This window comes from Culex pipiens, chromosome 3, assembly GCF_016801865.2.
Source record: "Culex pipiens pallens isolate TS chromosome 3, TS_CPP_V2, whole genome shotgun sequence".
In the NCBI taxonomy this organism is placed as follows: domain Eukaryota; kingdom Metazoa; phylum Arthropoda; class Insecta; order Diptera; family Culicidae; genus Culex; species Culex pipiens.
This window is the reverse complement of record NC_068939.1, coordinates 75,821,990-75,842,409: the sequence shown is the minus strand read 5'-3', so window position 1 is coordinate 75,842,409 and position 20,420 is coordinate 75,821,990. Positions and strand designations below refer to the sequence as shown.

At 36.3% G+C, this 20,420-nt stretch overlaps 1 protein-coding gene across 1 annotated transcript; it reads right to left on the bottom strand.

Moving 5' to 3' along the window:
- Window positions 1-206: 206 nt before the first annotated feature.
- Window positions 207-19,333, bottom strand: LOC120415752 (D-glucuronyl C5-epimerase B). Its single transcript, XM_039577360.2, has 4 exons — window positions 18,817-19,333; window positions 14,165-14,333; window positions 12,683-14,101; window positions 207-8,652 (listed from the first exon to the last, which is right to left on the bottom strand). Exons 1-4 carry the CDS (start codon window positions 18,880-18,882, stop codon window positions 8,501-8,503), a joined length of 1,806 nt encoding a protein of 601 aa, XP_039433294.1. The 5' UTR covers window positions 18,883-19,333; the 3' UTR covers window positions 207-8,500.
- Between the last annotated feature and the right edge of the window lie 1,087 nt (window positions 19,334-20,420).

Sequence of the window (20,420 nt, the reverse complement as noted above, 5' to 3'; positions counted from 1 at the left end):
TATTCAACAAACCTGTGAATAATTAACGTAAACATAACACCAAAGTGAAAAATTTTGCACGTTTAATTTTTATGACCCAAACTTTACGTGGACGATCCAGACCTAACATGCAATAAAATCGCAATAACGCCCAAGTGCTAGACGATGACTTGTTAGAAGGTATTTTTCGGATTGTTTCAGCAAATACAACAATATACACACGTGGCTAATATTAATCATAGTCCATTTTGCGTTTACTTGTCTTATTTCATTTCTTATTGACATACTTGTTTTATACTTTTTGTTGTGTATTTGTTTGTTTGTTTGTGTGTAAGTGAGTGTAGTTAGTGTAAGTGTGTGCAGTGTTTTTAAATATTTTTTGGATTTACTCTGAGCTGTTGTCTGTGCATTTGTTTGTCGATATTTTGCTTAGCTGTCCTATATTTTCACTCTAAATCCCCCATCTTTTTGTCAAATCTTCTCAGCCGAGTCCAACCAAGTTTTAGTACTTCTATTGCAATAAGTTTGTGAGTTAACAATCTATTTCTCTTCTGCTAAAACCTTTCTTTCGTTTTCAAAAACCTTCAACTAAACCCCTTCTCATTAAACTTGTTTCATTACACGCTTGAAAAGAACAAATGGATGTGGTTGAGTGTGTGTGGGTGAGCTTACTAATACTAGCTTTGAAGGAGGTTCAGTTTTGTTTAAAAATCGGTTGAGGCTATTGAACACTACTTGTAACTTTCCGTGCCTAAAAGGAGCAAACACGCGCTAGTACACACTCCAGACGAGAGGAAGGGAAACGAGTTTAGTGGAACTCTGCCATTCTGACTGATGTGTGTGCAATATTCAAAAACTTATACAAATCTGGTTTAGTTTTGGTTTTGTTTTATTTCATTTAGTTAGGAGGAACATGGTTTGTCAAGTGGTTTTTGGTAAATCACCATACTGAGAGTCTAGCTGAGAATTTGTTCTATTCTTTCTCTCTGTATGTGTGAGTGAGTGCGTGTGTTTTGTTTATGAGTGTCTGTGTGTTTGTATCGTTATTCCAAGTTTGATTCGACAAAATTCGACAAGAGTGAAACGGGATATTTCGTTTACTTTTTTTTGTTAGTTTCTGTTAATTACATTTATCTACTTAGTTCCGATCATTTTTTGTACAATATAATTGATTATGCCTTTTTGCTTGCTAAACCTGCTGCTGCTGCTACTACCGGGAGTAGCGCCCTGCCTTCTACAAATCGTGTCTCAAACAACAACAAAAGAGGTGAGTGAGAGAGTTTTGAGTAGTCTGAGTCCGAATAATCACTAACATTTCTACAACTTGCTTCCCTATTCGCACGCCCATTCCTGGTTCATTATTTTTATTGTCTTTTTATTTAAACTACGCGCTTTTAAAATGTGTGTTAATTCGTGTTCGGTTCCAAGGAGGAGCAGCGTTTAGCGCTGGGCAACTTAAGCTTTCAAACTCAAACTTGTTACACAGGGTGTGTGATTGTTTCTAGCCAATTAGTTAAGTTTTGCTTTTTCGAAGCATTATTTTTGGGTTTTTTTTTTATTTTCTCTTTTTAGTTACAAAACCTAGTTCGTACAGTGTCAACAGTCTTTTATAGTTTTATTTTTAATAATTTATCGAGAGTGTTTAACAACCCCATTTCGAATGAAACCAAAAAAAAAATAAGTTTAAATTTACATTGATTAAGTAACGAATAAACATTCTCAAAAATAATAGGCAGTCAATTTTGAACGAAACAAAAACGGAATGGTTGGTTCTCTCCATTATTGACTGATTCCTAGTACAGTACGCTGTCTGCTGCTTCTGATTTCGTTCATTTTTAACAATTTATGTGACCGTCATTCTTCCCACTTGCACAACTTTGGGCTTTACAAAATTTAAATGTTAGTTGGTTTTTCTGTGCTTGTTTTATTGTATTTGATGTGTTTTTTTTATATATATACAGCAGATTTTTGTTGTTATAAGCTCTCTAAATGTTTAATCTTCATTTGAAATTCCGTACAAAAATCTGTTGTGCCCCAACACCCTAACATCTTTGTTATAGTAAAAATAAAGTGTGAGTGTCAGGTGAAAAAGTGAAAATCATCCTCGGGAGGAGAGTTTTCAATAGCTCTCACTAACTCTAAACGACTTTTTAGGTTAAACAGCAGAAAACTTAGCCAAATTTTCAGCTGTTTCTGAGTAATTTTCTGCTACTCTTGTAGAAAACACGATGGAAGTGGCAACTGCAAATAAAAGTTGTCATTTTGATCTCAGCAGTCATTGACGGAAATAAAAAAAGTGAAATAAGTAAACAAAACCTATTTTTTTCTGCAATCAGTGACATAACCAAATTTTGCGGCACCTTCCCGAAACGTCAAGCCAGTACAAAGTTCCTGCCGGAACTCTCCCGGAAAAGATTTGGCAACAAATTTATATGGTTTGACGTTTGCGGAGGGTGCCGAAAAATGTCAACAAATCACTTTGTGCGAGAACCCGTTTGACCGTTAAAGGTGGTGGTCGCGTTTTTTCTGTGCTGTTGCTGTGCCAAAGTGCTTGTGGATGGAGGTTCCTCCGACCACGCTTTTCTTCCCGTTGTCGGAACGCGGGACTAGTGACGACGGAGCCGTCGTCGGAAATGGCAACGAGGAACAGCTCCGAAACAACAACAAGTTCAACTCGCTGTTGGAGAACAACAGTGGTAACCCAGCCGCGAAAGGAGGCATCCACCGGTTCAGTGGCCAAGAAACCACATTTTTTTGGTGGTACACGCAGAAAAGTTCAGCCTTATCAATTTGATAAATAACATTATCAACATTAATAATTTTTAGTTATTGATTTGATAACCTTGGTTTATCGTGTTGATAAATTTTTAATATCAAAACGATAATTTTTATTGTTAGTTTGATAAATTCAATTATAGCTTGATTTTTCGTGTGCACGTTTTCTCCTGTCATTCGAAACATAAACAAAACAAATGTGGAACCTGTTTTGATACAAAGCCGCTGTATCCGGAGAGTTTGTCCTCGAAACCTGTGAAAACCGTGCGGCGAATCGACGTCGTTGTCGGCGTCGAGTCAGTCAAAAACGCAGTCTCCTCTGAAGCTACCCAGCGAAAAGCGTACTGGAAGAAGTATATAAAGCCGAGAATGCCACCACCAGCGCTATCCCTGCTGTTGCGGCTTCCAGTAGAAACCGGGAACCTCAAAAGTTAAGGTAAAGATGGTCACTTCGCAACGGCAAGTCCGCTAGCACTAGAACCGGAGGTAGAGAAAACAACAGAGGACAGAGGAATCTATCTATTTTCATTTTTTCAGATAAATCTCATCCGAGGTACACCTCAGAAGCACTTGGCTGCTATTTGTTGAAGAATCGGTCACTAAGAATGTTCGAGCCAGTTGGTCCACCATGGAGGTGGACCCACAGCCTGGAGAGGCGAGATTGTTGGTGAACCAGCGCAGGATGGGAATAACATAATGTACATGGTAAAAACACAAATTTATGTAAATAAATGAATTTTTCTCAGCAAAAAAAAAATTGTTTGAGTTCAATTTTTCAGAAGTACAAAAAACGACCTGCGTAATAACGATAAATACAATTTTCATCTTGATAAAAACATTTATAGTTTTAATAAAATGATTTATCAAAATGATAAATAGTTTTATCGATCTGACAAATTTTGCTTTTGACGTTCCCTCGATGACGTTTTTCATTTCGATAATTGTTTTGTCAAATTGATAAATTACATTTATCAAATTGATAAGAAATCTTATCAAATTTGATAAAAAAAAGTTCAAGATGGTATGTCAGAGACATAACCGAAAGACATAGGACCAAACATTTTGAATGAGTTTTTGGATTGCTAGTGAAATCTGGAATAAGATTATTGTATTTTGTTTCATAGATTTGTCGGCAAAATTGTCCTAAATGTTCCCCCAAGGTGAACCATCCATGAGGGTACGGCAACTCCAGGTTGTGGCCACTACTGTCGAAATGGCCATTTGAAGGTTAAATATCAAAACAATGAATTTTGATACCCATATTGCAACAACTCGTTTGTTTCGGTTAATGTTACCCTGGGCCCAAGAGGAACCTGCTTTTAGGGCACCGGCTACTTTAGGTTATGGCCACTACGGTCGAAATGTCAATTCTCGTGTTCAGTATCAAAAACCATGAATTTTGATACCCATATTGCCACAACTCGTATGTTTCTGTAAAAGGCCCTCCGGGCCTCGGGGGAACCTGCTTTGAGATCACTGGCCACTCCAGGTTGTGGCCACTACTGTCGAAATGTCAATTTTCATGTACAGTATCAAAAACCATGAATTTCGATACCCATATTGCAACAACTCGTATGGTTCTGTAAATGTCCCCCAGGCCCCGGGGGAACCTTCTTTGAGGGCAGCGGCCACTCCAGGTTTTGGCCACCACTGTCGAAATGGCCATTATCATGTTCAGTATCAAAAACCATGAATTTTGATACCCATATTGCCACAACTCGTATGGTTCTGTAAAAGGCCCTCCGGGCCTCGGGGAACCTGCTCTGAGGGCACCGGCCACTCCAGGTTGTGGCCACTGCTGTCGAAATGTCAATTTTCATGTACAGTATCAAAAACCATGAATTTCGATACCCATATTGCAACAACTCGTATGGTTCTGTAAATGTCCCCCCAGGCCCCGTGGGAACCTGCTTTGAGATCACCGGCCACTCCAGGTTGTGGCCACTACTGTCGAAATGGTAATTTTCATGTTCAGTATCAAAAACCATGAATTTTGATACCCATATTGCAACAACTCGTATGGTTCTGTAAAAGGCCCTCCGGGCCCCGGGGGAACCTGCTTTGAGGGCACCGGCCACTCCAGGTTTTGGCCACCACTGTCGAAATGGCCATTTTTCATGAGAACCGCCGCATCATAGCGACTTCCACCGGTCCGCTTCGCTCGAATTTCCTCCTTCTGCTGCTAGTGGTTCTTCCTTATGGTTACTGGTCCTCTTCTTCTATTGGCTGCTGCTGCTCCGCGCCGGCCCGACGTGCACAATTCGAGTGCTCGTTAAAAAGTGACTTTCTTTTGCAAAATTTTCTGCTTAAATAGCGGCACAGCCGGAGAACGGCACAAAAGGGGCGCGGCCTCGAATGCATACGCTCGCTCTGATTGGTCATCTGTCCGATTTGTACTGAAAAATTACTCATTTTGATTGCATGTTTTAAGTGCTTTAACTATGTTTAGTCAAACTTCCTATGTAGTTAAACGATAGCTGAAGTCTTCCCCTTTCGATTGGTGGTTCAACCGTCTGGATTAATTCACACGGAAAAAAGATATAAGCGTTCGAAATGTCCCCTTTTTTTGAACGCTCAAATGTGACGCTTTGGATCGAATTTCTGAACTGGCCCCCCAATATAGTAAGTAGAGACATAGTCCTATGTCAAAATTATTGGTTGCCAACCGATAATTTTATTTATCGAATTGATGTCAGAAATTTATCGAATTGATAATTCTTTTTTCTGCGTGTAAAGAATGCGAGCTTTTCCAAGCTGAGGAGTGTACACTCAAACCCCGATGGTTTGACACCAACTGTTGTCAAACGAACGGGGTCACGTTTTAGTTTGACACCCATTTTACACGGAGTTCACACACACTACCAAACGTTTGTTTTGATAGTGTGCGTAAGCGCCGTGTAAAAAGTGACAGTTCGTCACTTTTTAGTTTGACTTTGACCAACCAACGGGGTACAAACTAAAAAAGTGTCAAACGAAAAAGTGACCAACCACCGGGGGTTGAGTGTAATGTTGTCGGCCAAGTTATAAACCAACACTCCATTTGGAATCAAAATGCTGTGCCTCTCCGAAGACCGTTTTGAAACCGCGCGGGTTTACTTGATTGCGAACAATGTGGAGTTCTTTACCCACGAGAAACGAAGCGAGCGGGAACTCCGCATCGTTGTCAGAGGACTTCCAACGGATTCACCTGAATACGTCAAAAAGAACCTCAAGGAATCGCACAACCCGGATGCTGTAAAGGTGCATTGTCACGTTCCCCAAGGGGTACACCAACCTAAAGCAGCTGAGTGTAATCAAGCGCTTATTGAAAGCATTTCACATCCGGTGGGAGACCTACCGGAACAAGCGACCAAACGTGACCCAGTACAGGAACTGCTTGCAGCTGGGCCATGGAACCGGGAACTGTCACCTCAAGGGGAGGTGAAGCGGAGCGGTGTGCCAACTGCTCTGGAGCCCACGAAGCCACGAACCGCAGCTGTCCCAAGCGTGCGAATTTCATCAGACGTCGAAACCAAAACCATCGGTACGGAAGGCAGAGAAACAGAGTCCAGTTTGAAACTGTGGTGTGTAGGGAAGCATTGTTTGCAAACTTGTCAAAACATACCGAATTAGATTCTACACCAACTCGATTTGGAGGTTAGAAAAGGGTGCACTGTTTACATGGACTTAGGATTTGGCTCAGTTCGATGCGATCGTCGATTTTGTTCGGGGAAAATCGTCGAAAATTTACCAAGACCATGTAAACAGTACACACGAGCTGTCAAATGACGTCATGGCGAATAACCTAATTGTGGTTTGACACTTAAGGAACACTACAATCTGAATGCTTTGGAAATGCTCACGATCAAGCTTCCTCAAAAGGCATACCAGCTACAAGGAGCTGAGTGCAGTGAAGAAAGTGGGTTCAGTCATCGTCCAATGGATAGCCTATCGGAACAGCAGATTCCACGTGACCCAATGCAAGAATTGCTTGCCCTTGGGACATGTGTAGTCAGAAACTGTCATCTTAAAGAGAGATGAAGCCCGTTGCCTAGTATGGTTCTCGTCGTTCAGCAGGAAGTAACCAAGACCCTCACTCCGGAGGTACAACGGAGGAGAGAGCGGAACACCTCGAGATTCACCGCATCTCTTCGGAGTTGCCCCTTCCAAACTTTTGACTTTGAAAATATTGCTAGGATGTATCTGTGATGACATTTGGTGCTGCTTGTCCTGTTCTGATAGAATTGGTTTTAATTCCCTTTAATCAATTTCTAAGCAATCAGGGTTGGACAATTATCACATATACATGACGAAATCCAGTCTGCAACCCGCCAAGATCGCCATCTCCATGCGAATGCTGATTGCTAGAATGCATTTGTGACGGTCATATTATTATTTTTACTCAATATTTTTTTCTGTACGGAATTTCAAATGAAAAATCAATATGAGTGTATTTGTGACTTTGTGAATTGTTGATATGCTACTTTCGTGTTGCTACAAATTGCTCTTGAATTTGAAAACGAACTCAATAATACCTTAGAGATATGCTTAAATATAATTCGATAGACGCAAGAATAACATAATAAATAGCTTAAAGCATAACAAAATGTACAACAGACTTAGGTTTTATATCATACATTATACAAAGAGAAGTAACTTAATGCAAAACATGTCCAACAAACGGCAAGAAAGTAAGTCTCTCTGATTCGATCTGGTGCACTATTTCAAAACCTGCGTCAGCTACTAACGTCAACAACCCTTTTCCGTGCGATCACCAACAACAGTAATCCTACTTTGTTAAATTATTTTCTTCTATTTACACGATTTTAAAACCATCACTTCGTTCCACTCCATTCCATTCATTCAACAGCTCGCTTTGTATTATATTTAAAGGTTTAATCCTAAATCCAGTTGCACGACGCTCTACCTACTCTAAACTTTCTAGAAACTCAAAAAAATCTGAACAAATTAATGGTACGTTCGTTTGAAGAGCCGGTGCGGCCCTGAGTGCCGCACTCGTCGGTGTCAGTTTTGGTTCAATCGAACGTCATTTGTCAGTGCGCTTGGAACTCGCATGAAACTGAAAAAATATCGAGTGCGGCACTAGAGTTTCAGTTCCAAGATGGCGGCGAAACTCGTGTGGAACTAGCGCGAGTTTCTTCAAACAAACACTTTGACAGCTCTGAGTGCGGCACTCAGTGTGGCACTAGCCATCAAACGAACGTACCATAAGTTAGTTTCGTGTGTCTTTCAGTGTTTATCTTCTTTCTAGCTGTGTGTTTCGTGATAAGTGTTGTGAAATCGTTGAATTTAACTATTCTGGCCACTATTTTTAATGTGTTTGTGTGTATTAAGTTAAGATACAAGTACACTGTTGTTTCGACCTTGCTGCTATATTTTTTTGCGATGGTCCATCATTTTGCAGTTTGTTTGTGTATTTTTCCACCGCTCAAACAACAATCAACTAGCTACAAATGTGTTAAAAGTTGTGTGTTTTTTGTGTTGATTCCTTTTTCAAAAAAAAAGAAATTTATTTTTGCAAATTTGTTTCTCAAAATGTTGTGGTTGTCTTTTTTAATGACTTAATCAGCTTAACTTCGCTCGTTACTAATTTTCTCTCATTGTTCACTCGTAAGTGAGTGTGTGTTTGTATGTGTGCTCGTGTATGTGTGTGTAAGGCATTAGGAGGAAGAGGAAGAGCCAGTGTTGCATTTTTTGTTGCTGGAATTTCGACAACAGAAAAAATAGGGAAAAAAACTACTTCCCATTAATTGTGCTGGGCTCGCTTACCGAGCATGTAGTTTTTCCACCGTTCCGCCGTCTGAGCTATGATCGGGTCCGGGTCGATCGTGGCCAGCAGCAGCAGCTGGTTCACGTGGGTCGCGTGGTAGTCCCAGCGGGCCAGATTGGGGGCGATTCCTGGTGGGGAGGAACGGAAAATTAGTTTCAAAAAAAGAAAAAAAAAATCTAAAATTCCTCAAATTCCTTAAATTCTTTAAATTTTTTAAACTCTTTAATTTACTTAAATTACTTCCTTAAATTCCTCAAATTCCTTAAATTCTTCAAATTCCTTAAATTTCTTAAATTCCTTAAATCCCTAAATTCCTTAAATTCCTTAAATTCCTTAAATTCCTTAAATTCTTTAAATTCCTTAAATTCCTTAAATTCCTTAAATTCCTTAAATTCCTTAAATTCCTTAAATTCCTTAAATTCCTTAAATTCCTTAAATTCCTTAAATTCCTTAAATTCCTTAAATTCCTTAAATTCCTTAAATTCCTTAAATTCCTAAAATTCCTAAAATTCCTAAAATTCCTTAAATTCCTTAAATTCCTAAAATTCCTAAAATTCCTAAAATTCCTTAAATTCCTTAAATTCCTTAAATTCCTTAAATTCCTTAAATTCCTTAAATTCCTTAAATTCCTTAAATTCCTTAAATTCCTTAAATTCCTTAAATTCTTAAATTCTTAAATTCTTAAATTCTTAAATTCTTAAATTCTTAAATTCTTAAATTCTTAAATTCTTAAATTCTTGAATTCTTAAATTCTTAAATTCTTAAATTCTTAAATTCTTAAATTCTTAAATTCTTAAATTCTTAAATTCTTAAATTCTTAAATTCTTAAATTCTTAAATTCTTAAATTCTTAAATTCTTAAATTCTTAAATTCTTAAATTCTTAAATTCTTAAATTCTTAAATTCTTAAATTCTTAAATTCTTAAATTCTTAAATTCTTAAATTCTTAAATTCTTAAATTCTTAAATTCTTAAATTCTTAAATTCTTAAATTCTTAAATTCTTAAATTCTTAAATTCTTAAATTCTTAAATTCTTAAATTCTTAAATTCTTAAATTCTTAAATTCTTAAATTCTTAAATTCTTAAATTCTTAAATTCTTAAATTCTTAAATTCTTAAATTCTTAAATTCTTAAATTCTTAAATTCTTAAATTCTTAAATTCTTAAATTCTTAAATTCTTAAATTCTTAAATTCTTAAATTCTTAAATTCTTAAATTCTTAAATTCTTAAATTCTTAAATTCTTAAATTCTTAAATTCTTAAATTCTTAAATTCTTAAATTCTTAAATTCTTAATTCTTAAATTCTTAAATTCTTAAATTCTTAAATTCTTAAATTCTTAAATTCTTAAATTCTTAAATTCTTAAATTCTTAAATTCTTAAATTCTTAAATTCTTAAATTCTTAAATTCTTAAATTCTTAAATTCTTAAATTCTTAAATTCTTAAATTCTTAAATTCTTAAATTCTTAAATTCTTAAATTCTTAAATTCTTAAATTCTTAAATTCTTAAATTCTTAAATTCTTAAATTCTTAAATTCTTAAATTCTTAAATTCTTAAATTCTTAAATTCTTAAATTCTTAAATTCTTAAATTCTTAAATTCTTAAATTCTTAAATTCTTAAATTCTTAAATTCTTAAATTCTTAAATTCTTAAATTCTTAAATTCTTAAATTCTTAAATTCTTAAATTCTTAAATTCTTAAATTCTTAAATTCTTAAATTCTTAAATTCTTAAATTCTTAAATTCTTAAATTCTTAAATTCTTAAATTCTTAAATTCTTAAATTCTTAAATTCTTAAATTCTTAAATTCTTAAATTCTTAAATTCTTAAATTCTTAAATTCTTAAATTCTTAAATTCTTAAATTCTTAAATTCTTAAATTCTTAAATTCTTAAATTCTTAAATTCTTAAATTCTTAAATTCTTAAATTCTTAAATTCTTAAATTCTTAAATTCTTAAATTCTTAAATTCTTAAATTCTTAAATTCTTAAATTCTTAAATTCTTAAATTCTTAAATTCTTAAATTCTTAAATTCTTAAATTCTTAAATTCTTAAATTCTTAAATTCTTAAATTCTTAAATTCTTAAATTCTTAAATTCTTAAATTCTTAAATTCTTAAATTCTTAAATTCTTAAATTCTTAAATTCTTAAATTCTTAAATTCTTAAATTCTTAAATTCTTAAATTCTTATATTCTAAAATTCTTAAATTCTTAAATTCTTAAATTCTTAAATTCTTAAATTCTTAAATTCTTAAATTCTTAAATTCTTAAATTCTTAAATTCTTAAATTCTTAAATTCTTAAATTCTTAAATTCTTAAATTCATAAATTTTTAAATTCTTAAATTCTTAAATTCTTAAATTCTTAAATTCTTAAATTCTTAAATTCTTAAATTCTTAAATTCTTAAATTCTTAAATTCTTAAATTCTTAAATTCTTAAATTCTTAAATTCTTAAATTCTTAAATTCTTAAATTCTTAAATTCTTAAATTCTTAAATTCTTAAATTCTTAAATTCTTAAATTCTTAAATTCTTAAATTCTTAAATTCTTAAATTCTTAAATTCTTAAATTCTTAAATTCTTAAATTCTTAAATTCTTAAATTCTTAAATTCTTAAATTCTTAAATTCTTAAATTCTTAAATTCTTAAATTCTTAAATTCTTAAATTCTTAAATTCTTAAATTCTTAAATTCTTAAATTCTTAAATTCTTAAATTCTTAAATTCTTAAATTCTTAAATTCTTAAATTCTTAAATTCTTAAATTCTTAAATTCTTAAATTCTTAAATTCTTAAATTCTTAAATTCTTAAATTCTTAAATTCTTGAATTCTTAAATTCTTAAATTCTTAAATTCTTAAATTCTTAAATTCTTAAATTCTTAAATTCTTAAATTCTTAAATTCTTAAATTCTTAAATTCTTAAATTCTTAAATTCTTAAATTCTTAAATTCTTAAATTCTTAAATTCTTAAATTCTTAAATTCTTAAATTCTTAAATTCTTAAATTCTTAAATTCTTAAATTCATAAATTTTTAAATTCTTAAATTCTTAAATTCTTAAATTCTTAAATTCTTAAATTCTTAAATTCTTAAATTCTTAAATTCTTAAATTCTTAAATTCTTAAATTCTTAAATTCTTAAATTCTTATATTCTTAAATTCTTAAATTCTTAAATTCTTAAATTCTTAAATTCTTAAATTCTTAAATTCTTAAATTCTTAAATTCTTAAATTCTTAAATTCTTAAATTCTTAAATTCTTAAATTCTTAAATTCTTAAATTCTTAAATTCTTAAATTCTTAAATTCTTAAATTCTTAAATTCTTAAATTCTTAAATTCTTAAATTCTTAAATTCTTAAATTCTTAAATTCTTAAATTCTTAAATTCTTAAATTCTTAAATTCTTAAATTCTTAAATTCTTAAATTCTTAAATTCTTAAATTCTTAAATTCTTAAATTCTTAAATTCTTAAATTCTTAAATTCTTAAATTCTTAAATTCTTAAATTCTTAAATTCTTAAATTCTTAAATTCTTAAATTCTTAAATTCTTAAATTCTTAAATTCTTAAATTCTTAAATTCTTAAATTCTTAAATTCTTAAATTCTTAAATTCTTAAATTCTTAAATTCTTAAATTCTTAAATTCTTAAATTCTTAAATTCTTAAATTCTTAAATTCTTAAATTCTTAAATTCTTAAATTCTTAAATTCTTAAATTCTTAAATTCTTAAATTCTTAAATTCTTAAATTCTTAAATTCTTAAATTCTTAAATTCTTAAATTCTTAAATTCTTAAATTCTTAAATTCTTAAATTCTTAAATTCTTAAATTCTTAAATTCTTAAATTCTTAAATTCTTAAATTCTTGAATTCTTAAATTCCTAAAAAATTCTTAAATTCCTTAAATTCTTAAATTCTTAGATTCATTTTTGAAAAATGAAAAATTGCATTTTTGATATTTACTTTTCATTTTTGAGTTCCTAGATTTTTAGAATTTTGTTTTTTTTTCAGAAAAGTAAAAAACAAAAGTTATTTGTGTTATAAACGAAAGATATGATCAGAAAAGGATTTTACTGAGGGGAGGGAGGTTTGGAAGGATTTCTGATCTTTCCGATTAAAATATTACCAGAATTTTAAATTCAAGACTATCATGAGTGAAATCATAGCCAACATACCCAACGTAAAGTGCCTCAGGTCGTAGCTCGTCCCGGACCCGGTATCAAACAGTAGCAGCATCTTCTTGAGCGACAGCATGCCCTGCTCAAAGAGGGCGGCCGCCTCGTTCGAGTGGTTCGCCGGCGCCGTCGAGTTCAGATCGTACAGCCCCAGCAGCGAGTAGATGAACCCGTTGAGCACGAACGACGGCGGCGTCGTCGGATATTCCTCGTACCAGGCGTACTTGCCGAGGAAGGTCGCCAGGACGCCGCCCTGGTAGGACGGTATCCGGAACAGTTTGAGCCCGTCCAGGGCCGCCTTCAGGTACCGTTTGTCTCCCCGGGAGTGGAAGTAGGCCCGGGCGAGCAGGGAAATCGCGTGCCCTTGGGACATCGCAGAGTACCAGCCGCGGGAGAGTTCGCCGAAGCCGGGACCGAGCTTTCTTCGTACTGGGATTGGCCAACCACCGGTGCTTTGGTCCTGGTGACGGATCATCCACTCGGCGGCGTCGTAAAAGTGACTAATGTGTTCGCTGGTCGCGAGGGTTAAGTTGTCGAAGCTGCCGTTGCCGAGGAAGGAAATTTCCACCACTTTCAGCTCCGTCCGCCGCATCTTGCGTCGCTTCTCGGTGTTGATGTACTGCGGCAGACCCTTCTGCAGATCTACAAACAAATCCCGCGTTAACCTCCGCCAGTTCGAGGTGCTGTTCTGGCCAATGCCGTAGTAAATGTTGTCGTCCTGAACGCTCATCATGAGATCCGCCAGGATGTAAATTACGTTGTACAACTTTTGCGTTTCCCGATTCTGCAACGTGACGGTGAAGCTCGAGTTCGGCCTCAACAGCAGGTTTACGCTCAGCACCAGATCCAACACGTGGTCCATCGGCAGCGTAATCGCACTGTCAAACTGCTTCCCAGTGGAAAAATGCACCACCGTCGATTCCTTCTCCCGCACAAACGCCCTGCTCAACGAGCTGTTCTTCGGAACTCGCCACTCGGCCATCTCCTTGTCGCCATCCTCGACAATCTTCCGCCGCGGTTCCGGCTCCGTCAAATTCTTACTGTAATGCGACAGCCCAAACTGGGCAATCTGCGTGGCGTAAAAATAGCCCTGACTTTCCCACTGCGTCGAAATCGGCACCCCCTCGATCGCGCTAATACACTTGACCCGATCGCGCATTTCCACGTTGTAGTTCTCAAAGTACATGAAGATCCCCTTCGGATCGTACCCGCCCTTCGGGGCATTAACCTTCCCATAGCTGTGCGCCCAGTCGAACCGCTTAGCCCCATCCACCGTGTTCAACGATCCGTAAACCTCAAAGTACTTGCTGAGGAACGAAAATGGCAAATAAACCTCGTCGCCCTCCCTGCGACATCCGATCGTATACTCCTGGTTTATGACGCAGTCGATCTCCTCGGTCAGTTCCAGCGGATTCTCTCCTGAAAAATAAAATCACAAACGTAATCCCACAACTGCTCAAAATTCAAACAACAAAAACTCACCACTCTCGTAACGGGCGTGGCTGCTCCACTTGGGGACGAGCCCCCGCGCAAAGGGCAGATCCCCGCCGCAGTTGGTCCACAGCGTGAACGTGATCAGGAACACGGCGAAGCAGAGGCATATCAGCAGAAACTTTAGGTTGAGGCGCATCATTACAAGAAAGAATCTTGTCTGGAAATGAAAGGAAAATATAAATAGTTGAGAATTTCAGAAATTGCACAACCTTTCATACACAGTAATAAATAATGTAAATTTGGAAGCTGTAATTTTGAAAGGTTGAATATTACCTCTTTTATGATGTAATTTTACCTCAATTTAGACTGAAAAAGTGACATTACACCAGAAAAGTGGTAAAATACATTTCCAGAGGTAAAATTACACCTTTTTTCTGTCATAAAAGATGTACCCCTTCCCAGATGTAATATTACTAAGATTTTTTTTTCTGTGTATTTTATGATTATTGAAGTGAAAAAGTAAACGATTGATCATTCAATTTTGGGATTTCTATCATACCGGTAGTTTTATATAAGGACATTTTATGAATAAAGGCACTAGCACTGTAGACTACTAAAAGTTATTCAAATCTTATCAGTTTGTTTCAATGCAACGCACAGTTGCGCCAATTCGTTGATTGTCGCGCCTAGCAAAAGCAAATTGAACTAAAAATACCTAAATAACGACATTCAGATAACTTCTGTACTTCTCATGTTTGCATGAAAGCAATTCGACTAGTGACTATCAAGATTTCAATATTATTGCTAAACCAACATGACCGACACAGTGAACGATGCCAACAAATTTTATTTATGCAACCCATCACTCTAGACGAGTTTCATTCTTTAAAAAGACTAAATCTTAAATCCAACGTTAAATGCGCCAAAATTAGCCATTGTTTATCATTCATTCGTCCATACAAATTCAAAGGGTGGTTATACAAAAACACTATGTAAATGTTCGAAACTCTGTATCTGTATTTGAGCAAACATTTTTCAGATTGATTTGGTGTCTTCGGCAAAGTTGCAGGCAATGTTAAAAGATGGAACGGTCAATCACAGTGAATGCCCGAAATTTGAAAGAGCTAGTCAGTCAGCTTTCATCATTGACTCAATGGAGCCGTGCGACACGAAGGCACACGCGCTTTCTCTTTTTTCTTTTTTCTCTCTTTCTTGCTTGTGCGGTGCTGCATTGTAGCAGCAATCATTCGAATGCAGTCATGGGTAAGGCGATAGAAATGTCGGTAGAGTTCAAACTAACGAGCTCCGCTCGAATGAGAGATTGTCATTCCTTCCCAAGTGACCACGCGTCCGACATCGAGCTTCACCAAATTTGCTCATGTTTTGCATGGGGGTTGTTTTTACCTCAGACACAAAGTATCACAAGTTTGGTGACATTTCCATTTGGCCCACCCCGCGCCCATGGCACCCCTTTTTTAGATTTAAAAAAAAAAACCTTAATATTAACAAACAGTCATCTTTTGGGTAACGCAAATTTGAAGATTTTTTGACGTAGAATCCAATGGCGTACTCAAAATTTACGTACCGTGTTGCCGTGTTTTTTAACCCTTTGGACGAGCACTTACGGGAAAACTGACAATTGCATTCGATTGCTGAGAGTTTTTTTTATGTACATTAAATTCAATCAAAACCACAAGGCAAATTGAATATTTCTTGAGATATCACGTTTTTAAATTGGAATGTCCTGTATTGCGTAGCAAATGTTTTAGCATCCTGATTGAACAACTTTGCTGAAAACTAACTTTGTCACATTGGGTTATTTATTTTTTTGTTTGATTTTTTTTAATAATTTTTGGATTGAAGATATCGTACAACTCATTCAATCAATTGTTGTACACATCTTGGAGAATGTTTGGTGAAAATATAAACTTTTTTGGGGGTCATCCATAGAAACTGGGTGATCGATAAACGACGTACTTTTGGTATTTTGATATTAACCCGTACCTTGTCCAATCAAACATAGGCATTATGGGTATCAAGCTTCATGATTTGAATGGCCAACTAGAAAAGATAATTTTACACAGCAAAGATAGTATTAATCCAGCTGCGTGTAAAGGCCTGGGTGTAAAATAAATTTTGCATTATTTTATGAAATTCTATGTAATGTTACACCCTAAAATATGTAGCCCATCAGTCTAGCTCATATATGTATTTATCCTTCCCATTTTTTATCGGTCTGATGGCCGAGCGGGCTAAGGCGGCAGTCCTTACTATTGGTGCTGGGTTTGAATCCCGTAGGATGCAACTTTTTTTGTGTTAAGTGTCTTTTTTGACGAAGGTGATGCACATGCTTTTGCATGTACTATCGGATTTTTTGCTGTTTTCACAAAAGAACTTTTTGATTTGGAATTCATTTTTTCATCTAAAAATGATTATTTGATTTTTGTGTGTGTGCATTTTTAAAACTTGCCCAAAAACATTATTTAAAATAAATCATGACTTTCCCGAAGTAATCAGAAAATCCCTTCTCAAGATATTTTTTATGTTTTCATACCACTTTTCTTTGACAGTTCCCAAATTTGTATGGAGACTTGTATGAAGAAACTACTGATGCAAAATGGCTTTTTTGAACATAAGGAATCGATGGAAACAGTTTCACACAAATAAAAAAACACAATTTTGAAAATCAGTTTCTTTTTGCGAAATTCTAGAGAACTACTCAATTGCGATAATTTGAAAATTTAAGCGCTGACCTATAATTTTTTGGGTACCAAAGTTGCATTCAATTACGATAATTTTAGTACCCAAAAAAAGTACAGTAGTTGTTCGGTAACTGTGCGTTGTTTAACTCGGCTGCTTTTTAACTGGGCGCTCGATAACTGGGCCGTAGCCCAGTTAAAAAGCAGACAAACGTCAAAAACCCAAACAAACCGAAATGACCGAGGGTTTAATGGATGCAAAAATCATGTTCAATAAATAAAAAATACTTTTTTCAAACTTTTATATAATTTCAAGTCAAAATTAAAGAAATATGAAAATTAAGGATTCGCAATTCGCAATTTTCAGTGTAAGAACGGGCCTTGACGTTCTCAGCCCAGATACCGAACAAGTACTGTATAAGTCATCGCTTAAATTTTCATGTTATCGCAGTTTTATTGAAAAGAATTAATTTTTCTAAGTTTCACAATTTCTCGCTTCGCGCGTCAGAAACCCAGACTTTATTTTCAAAAAAAAAACATTTCTCATAATTCCGTTCATGAAACTTTACATTTTTTGTATATGTTATGGACAATTTCCCGAAGCATCCGATTACAATATTTTCAAAAATTGGCTCTCTGATCACGAGATCTTCAAAACAGAATTTTTAGTTTTAGTACGACATTTACAAATGTTAGGCTATATTTTTAAAACTTCACCACCCTTCATTTGCGTCCAAATATTTTAATAGTGCGCGGAGCTAAGATTTTTTGAAAAATGTGGTTTTTGTAAAAATCGAATTTAGGACCACCCTAACATGGCGCAAGTCACCCAAATGGCCAATCAATAATTTTGAGAATTATGGGAAAAAATAGTCCATCTTGCAAGATATAAATTTTCAAATGTTTACATGCCCATTTTGTATGGCCTGAGCTGGCCCTGGCTGTATGGAAACTTGTATTGTAATATTCATGTAATAATTTTGTAACGTTGATAGAATACTTTTTTTCACATTTTTTCAGAAGACATTTGACGTAAAAACCCTAGAGAGTTTTGCTCGTTTTATAATCTGTACCTTCAAAGGCTCCGTGACACCAGGGAAATTCCCAAAGAAACGGTTAGAAAACCTCATTAAAATTGTAGCAATCTGCCTCAAAATTCTATCACCTTTCCACCCACTAGCACAGGCGCTATCTTCCAACTTTCATGCCCTGAGCATTACTGCATCGCACTGCCAGCTACCAGTCACCGAAAAGAAGAACCGCCGACACACGCACACACACCCTTCACGCACATAAATCAAAACACTTTCCCTGCCTTGTACCCTGTGCCCAGCTGTCCAGTTCCCTGGTCAGAACCACCCCCAAAAAAAAGAGGAGGAAAAGTGTTACATTTCGATTTTCTCTGGTTACGCCGACCTCCCCCGAGAAAAAAGACGAAACACGAAAAAGAGTATCATCAACACCCTTGAATCATGAATAAATCAAATGGTTTGTTGGTCGTCCCGACACCGATTCTCGGTGACAAGATTCCATCACACTGACTGCGCCACCAATCCCGGTCAGCAGAATATCGACAAATTAATCCCCTCTCTTCCGACCTTTCTTGCTGTCTTCTTGTTATCACATTTTTCGATTTTCACCTGTCCGCGTGAAGAGAAGACGTTCCGCCCTGCCGCCGGAGGGCACCCCGCCCAGAACTTCCGTATTGTGAGTTTTGAGAGGGTGATGAAAAGGGGCGTTTCGAGTGGAGATTCAAGTTTCTGGAAACTGAGATCGCTCAAATCTGCTTGAATTGCTGTTTTTCAGTCAAAGTAATATTTCTAATAATAGCGCCGGACCGGGTTGTGGACGGTTCCCGACGTAGCAAAAACCCACACAAACATGTCTAATTTGATTGATTGGTCTCGGGACGTTTGAAACATATTTATAAATAAACGATATTGTGTTCCAGAGTGCAAAGTTTTATTTTCCTCCCGCTCCCCCCGGAACCCAACTACTCACTTTGTGATGATGGGCTGGCCCGTTGAGGCCGTTCCGCAGCAGACTGGCCGTCGAATGGGTGGTCATCGAGAGCTGCCGTTCCGTTGCTGGTCGCCGAACCCCCTTAAACCCGGAACATCCGCACAAACTTCATCGTTCTGCGTCGTCGACTGTGCTTGCCACACACAGAAGGAAAACCTGCACCAAAAATCGATTTGCCGCTAGTGTCCTTCCCCAGCGCCGTGCCGTGCCAGAGGGCACTTGTAAACAAACCTTCCCTTCCTTGAAGTGGAGTTTCTTCCTGGGCCAAATTTCTCACTCAAAATTTACCATAAAATCTAAAAGTTAGCACTTTTTTGCATCGTCACACGGTAGAACCATGCTTCATACAACTGGAATCATCCAAACCGGAACTGGAACCACCTTTGGACCACTTTTTCGGAACTTTTTTCCTGCCAGCAGGTTCTTTGCGTTGAAGTTGAAATCCTGCGGATGACGTTTCACACCTTTCTCGGCTCACTTTGCTGTTGTTGTTTTTGTCGATCGATCCGCCAGGCGCAGGTGAGTGACGGCCAGTGCTGGCAGACTGGAAGGTTCGCAAAATGAGTCTTTTTCCAGTTTTAAGTACAGATTGTCAAGGGAGACAGATTGGTCGATGCAAAATAAATCGGCTCTGGCAACGTATGTTTTGCGCTTGCAACACTGCCAGTTTTGCTGGGCGTAAATGGCGGTTGGTGTCCAGCGCGTTTGGATCTGTCAAACATTGGCCAATCTGTTTGCCTTGACAATCTGTAGTTTTAAGCGGTGTATATATTAGGGTGGGTACGGATTTTGAAAAGTTCTCAGATCAAGTTCTGGTGTAGTTCCCCTTGTAGGGCATACCCATAGGGACTCTTACGCCAAGTTTCAGCTCATTTGGTTGAAAACTGGCTTGTCTCAAGCGAGTTCAAGTTTACATGGAAATTACTTTAGGAAATTTTGAATTTTCGTTCATTCGCTCCTACAGGCCTGGGGAAAACATGTAGAAACTTCTAGGATGGCCAGAAATGAGCGGAATCGTCTGGAGAACAACTTTCCCTAAGAGACCAGGTCGATTCGTTCAACCCCCATCGAGCTCAACGGCAATACATCCGGGGTTTTCGGAACCAACCGTTTTCCCCAGAAGAGCATCAAATTTTCCTTGGCATGCGTGGACTAGCATCGCCTATACAAAATTACTTTTTATTACTTTTTGAACTATAGAATTATCATTTATGGTGATCCTGATACTATTTAGCTGTATTCTAATAAGAAAAAAAATGTTATGGTGAAAATTTTACAAACACTTGGTAGCTGTTTGACATGTGGCGTCGCGGTATTCATCAAGCATTCATAGCATGCTAAGGAAAATTTGATGCTCTTCTGGGGAAAACGGTTGGTTCCGAAAACCCCGGATGTATTGCCGTTGAGCTCGATGGGGGTTGAACGAATCGACCTGGTCTCTTAGGGAAAGTTGTTCTCCAGACGATTCCGCTCATTTCTGGTCATCCTAGAAGTTTCTACATGTTTTCCCCAGGCCTGTAGGAGCGAATGAACGAAAATTTAAAATTTCCCATAGTAATTTCCATGTAAACTTGAACCAGCTT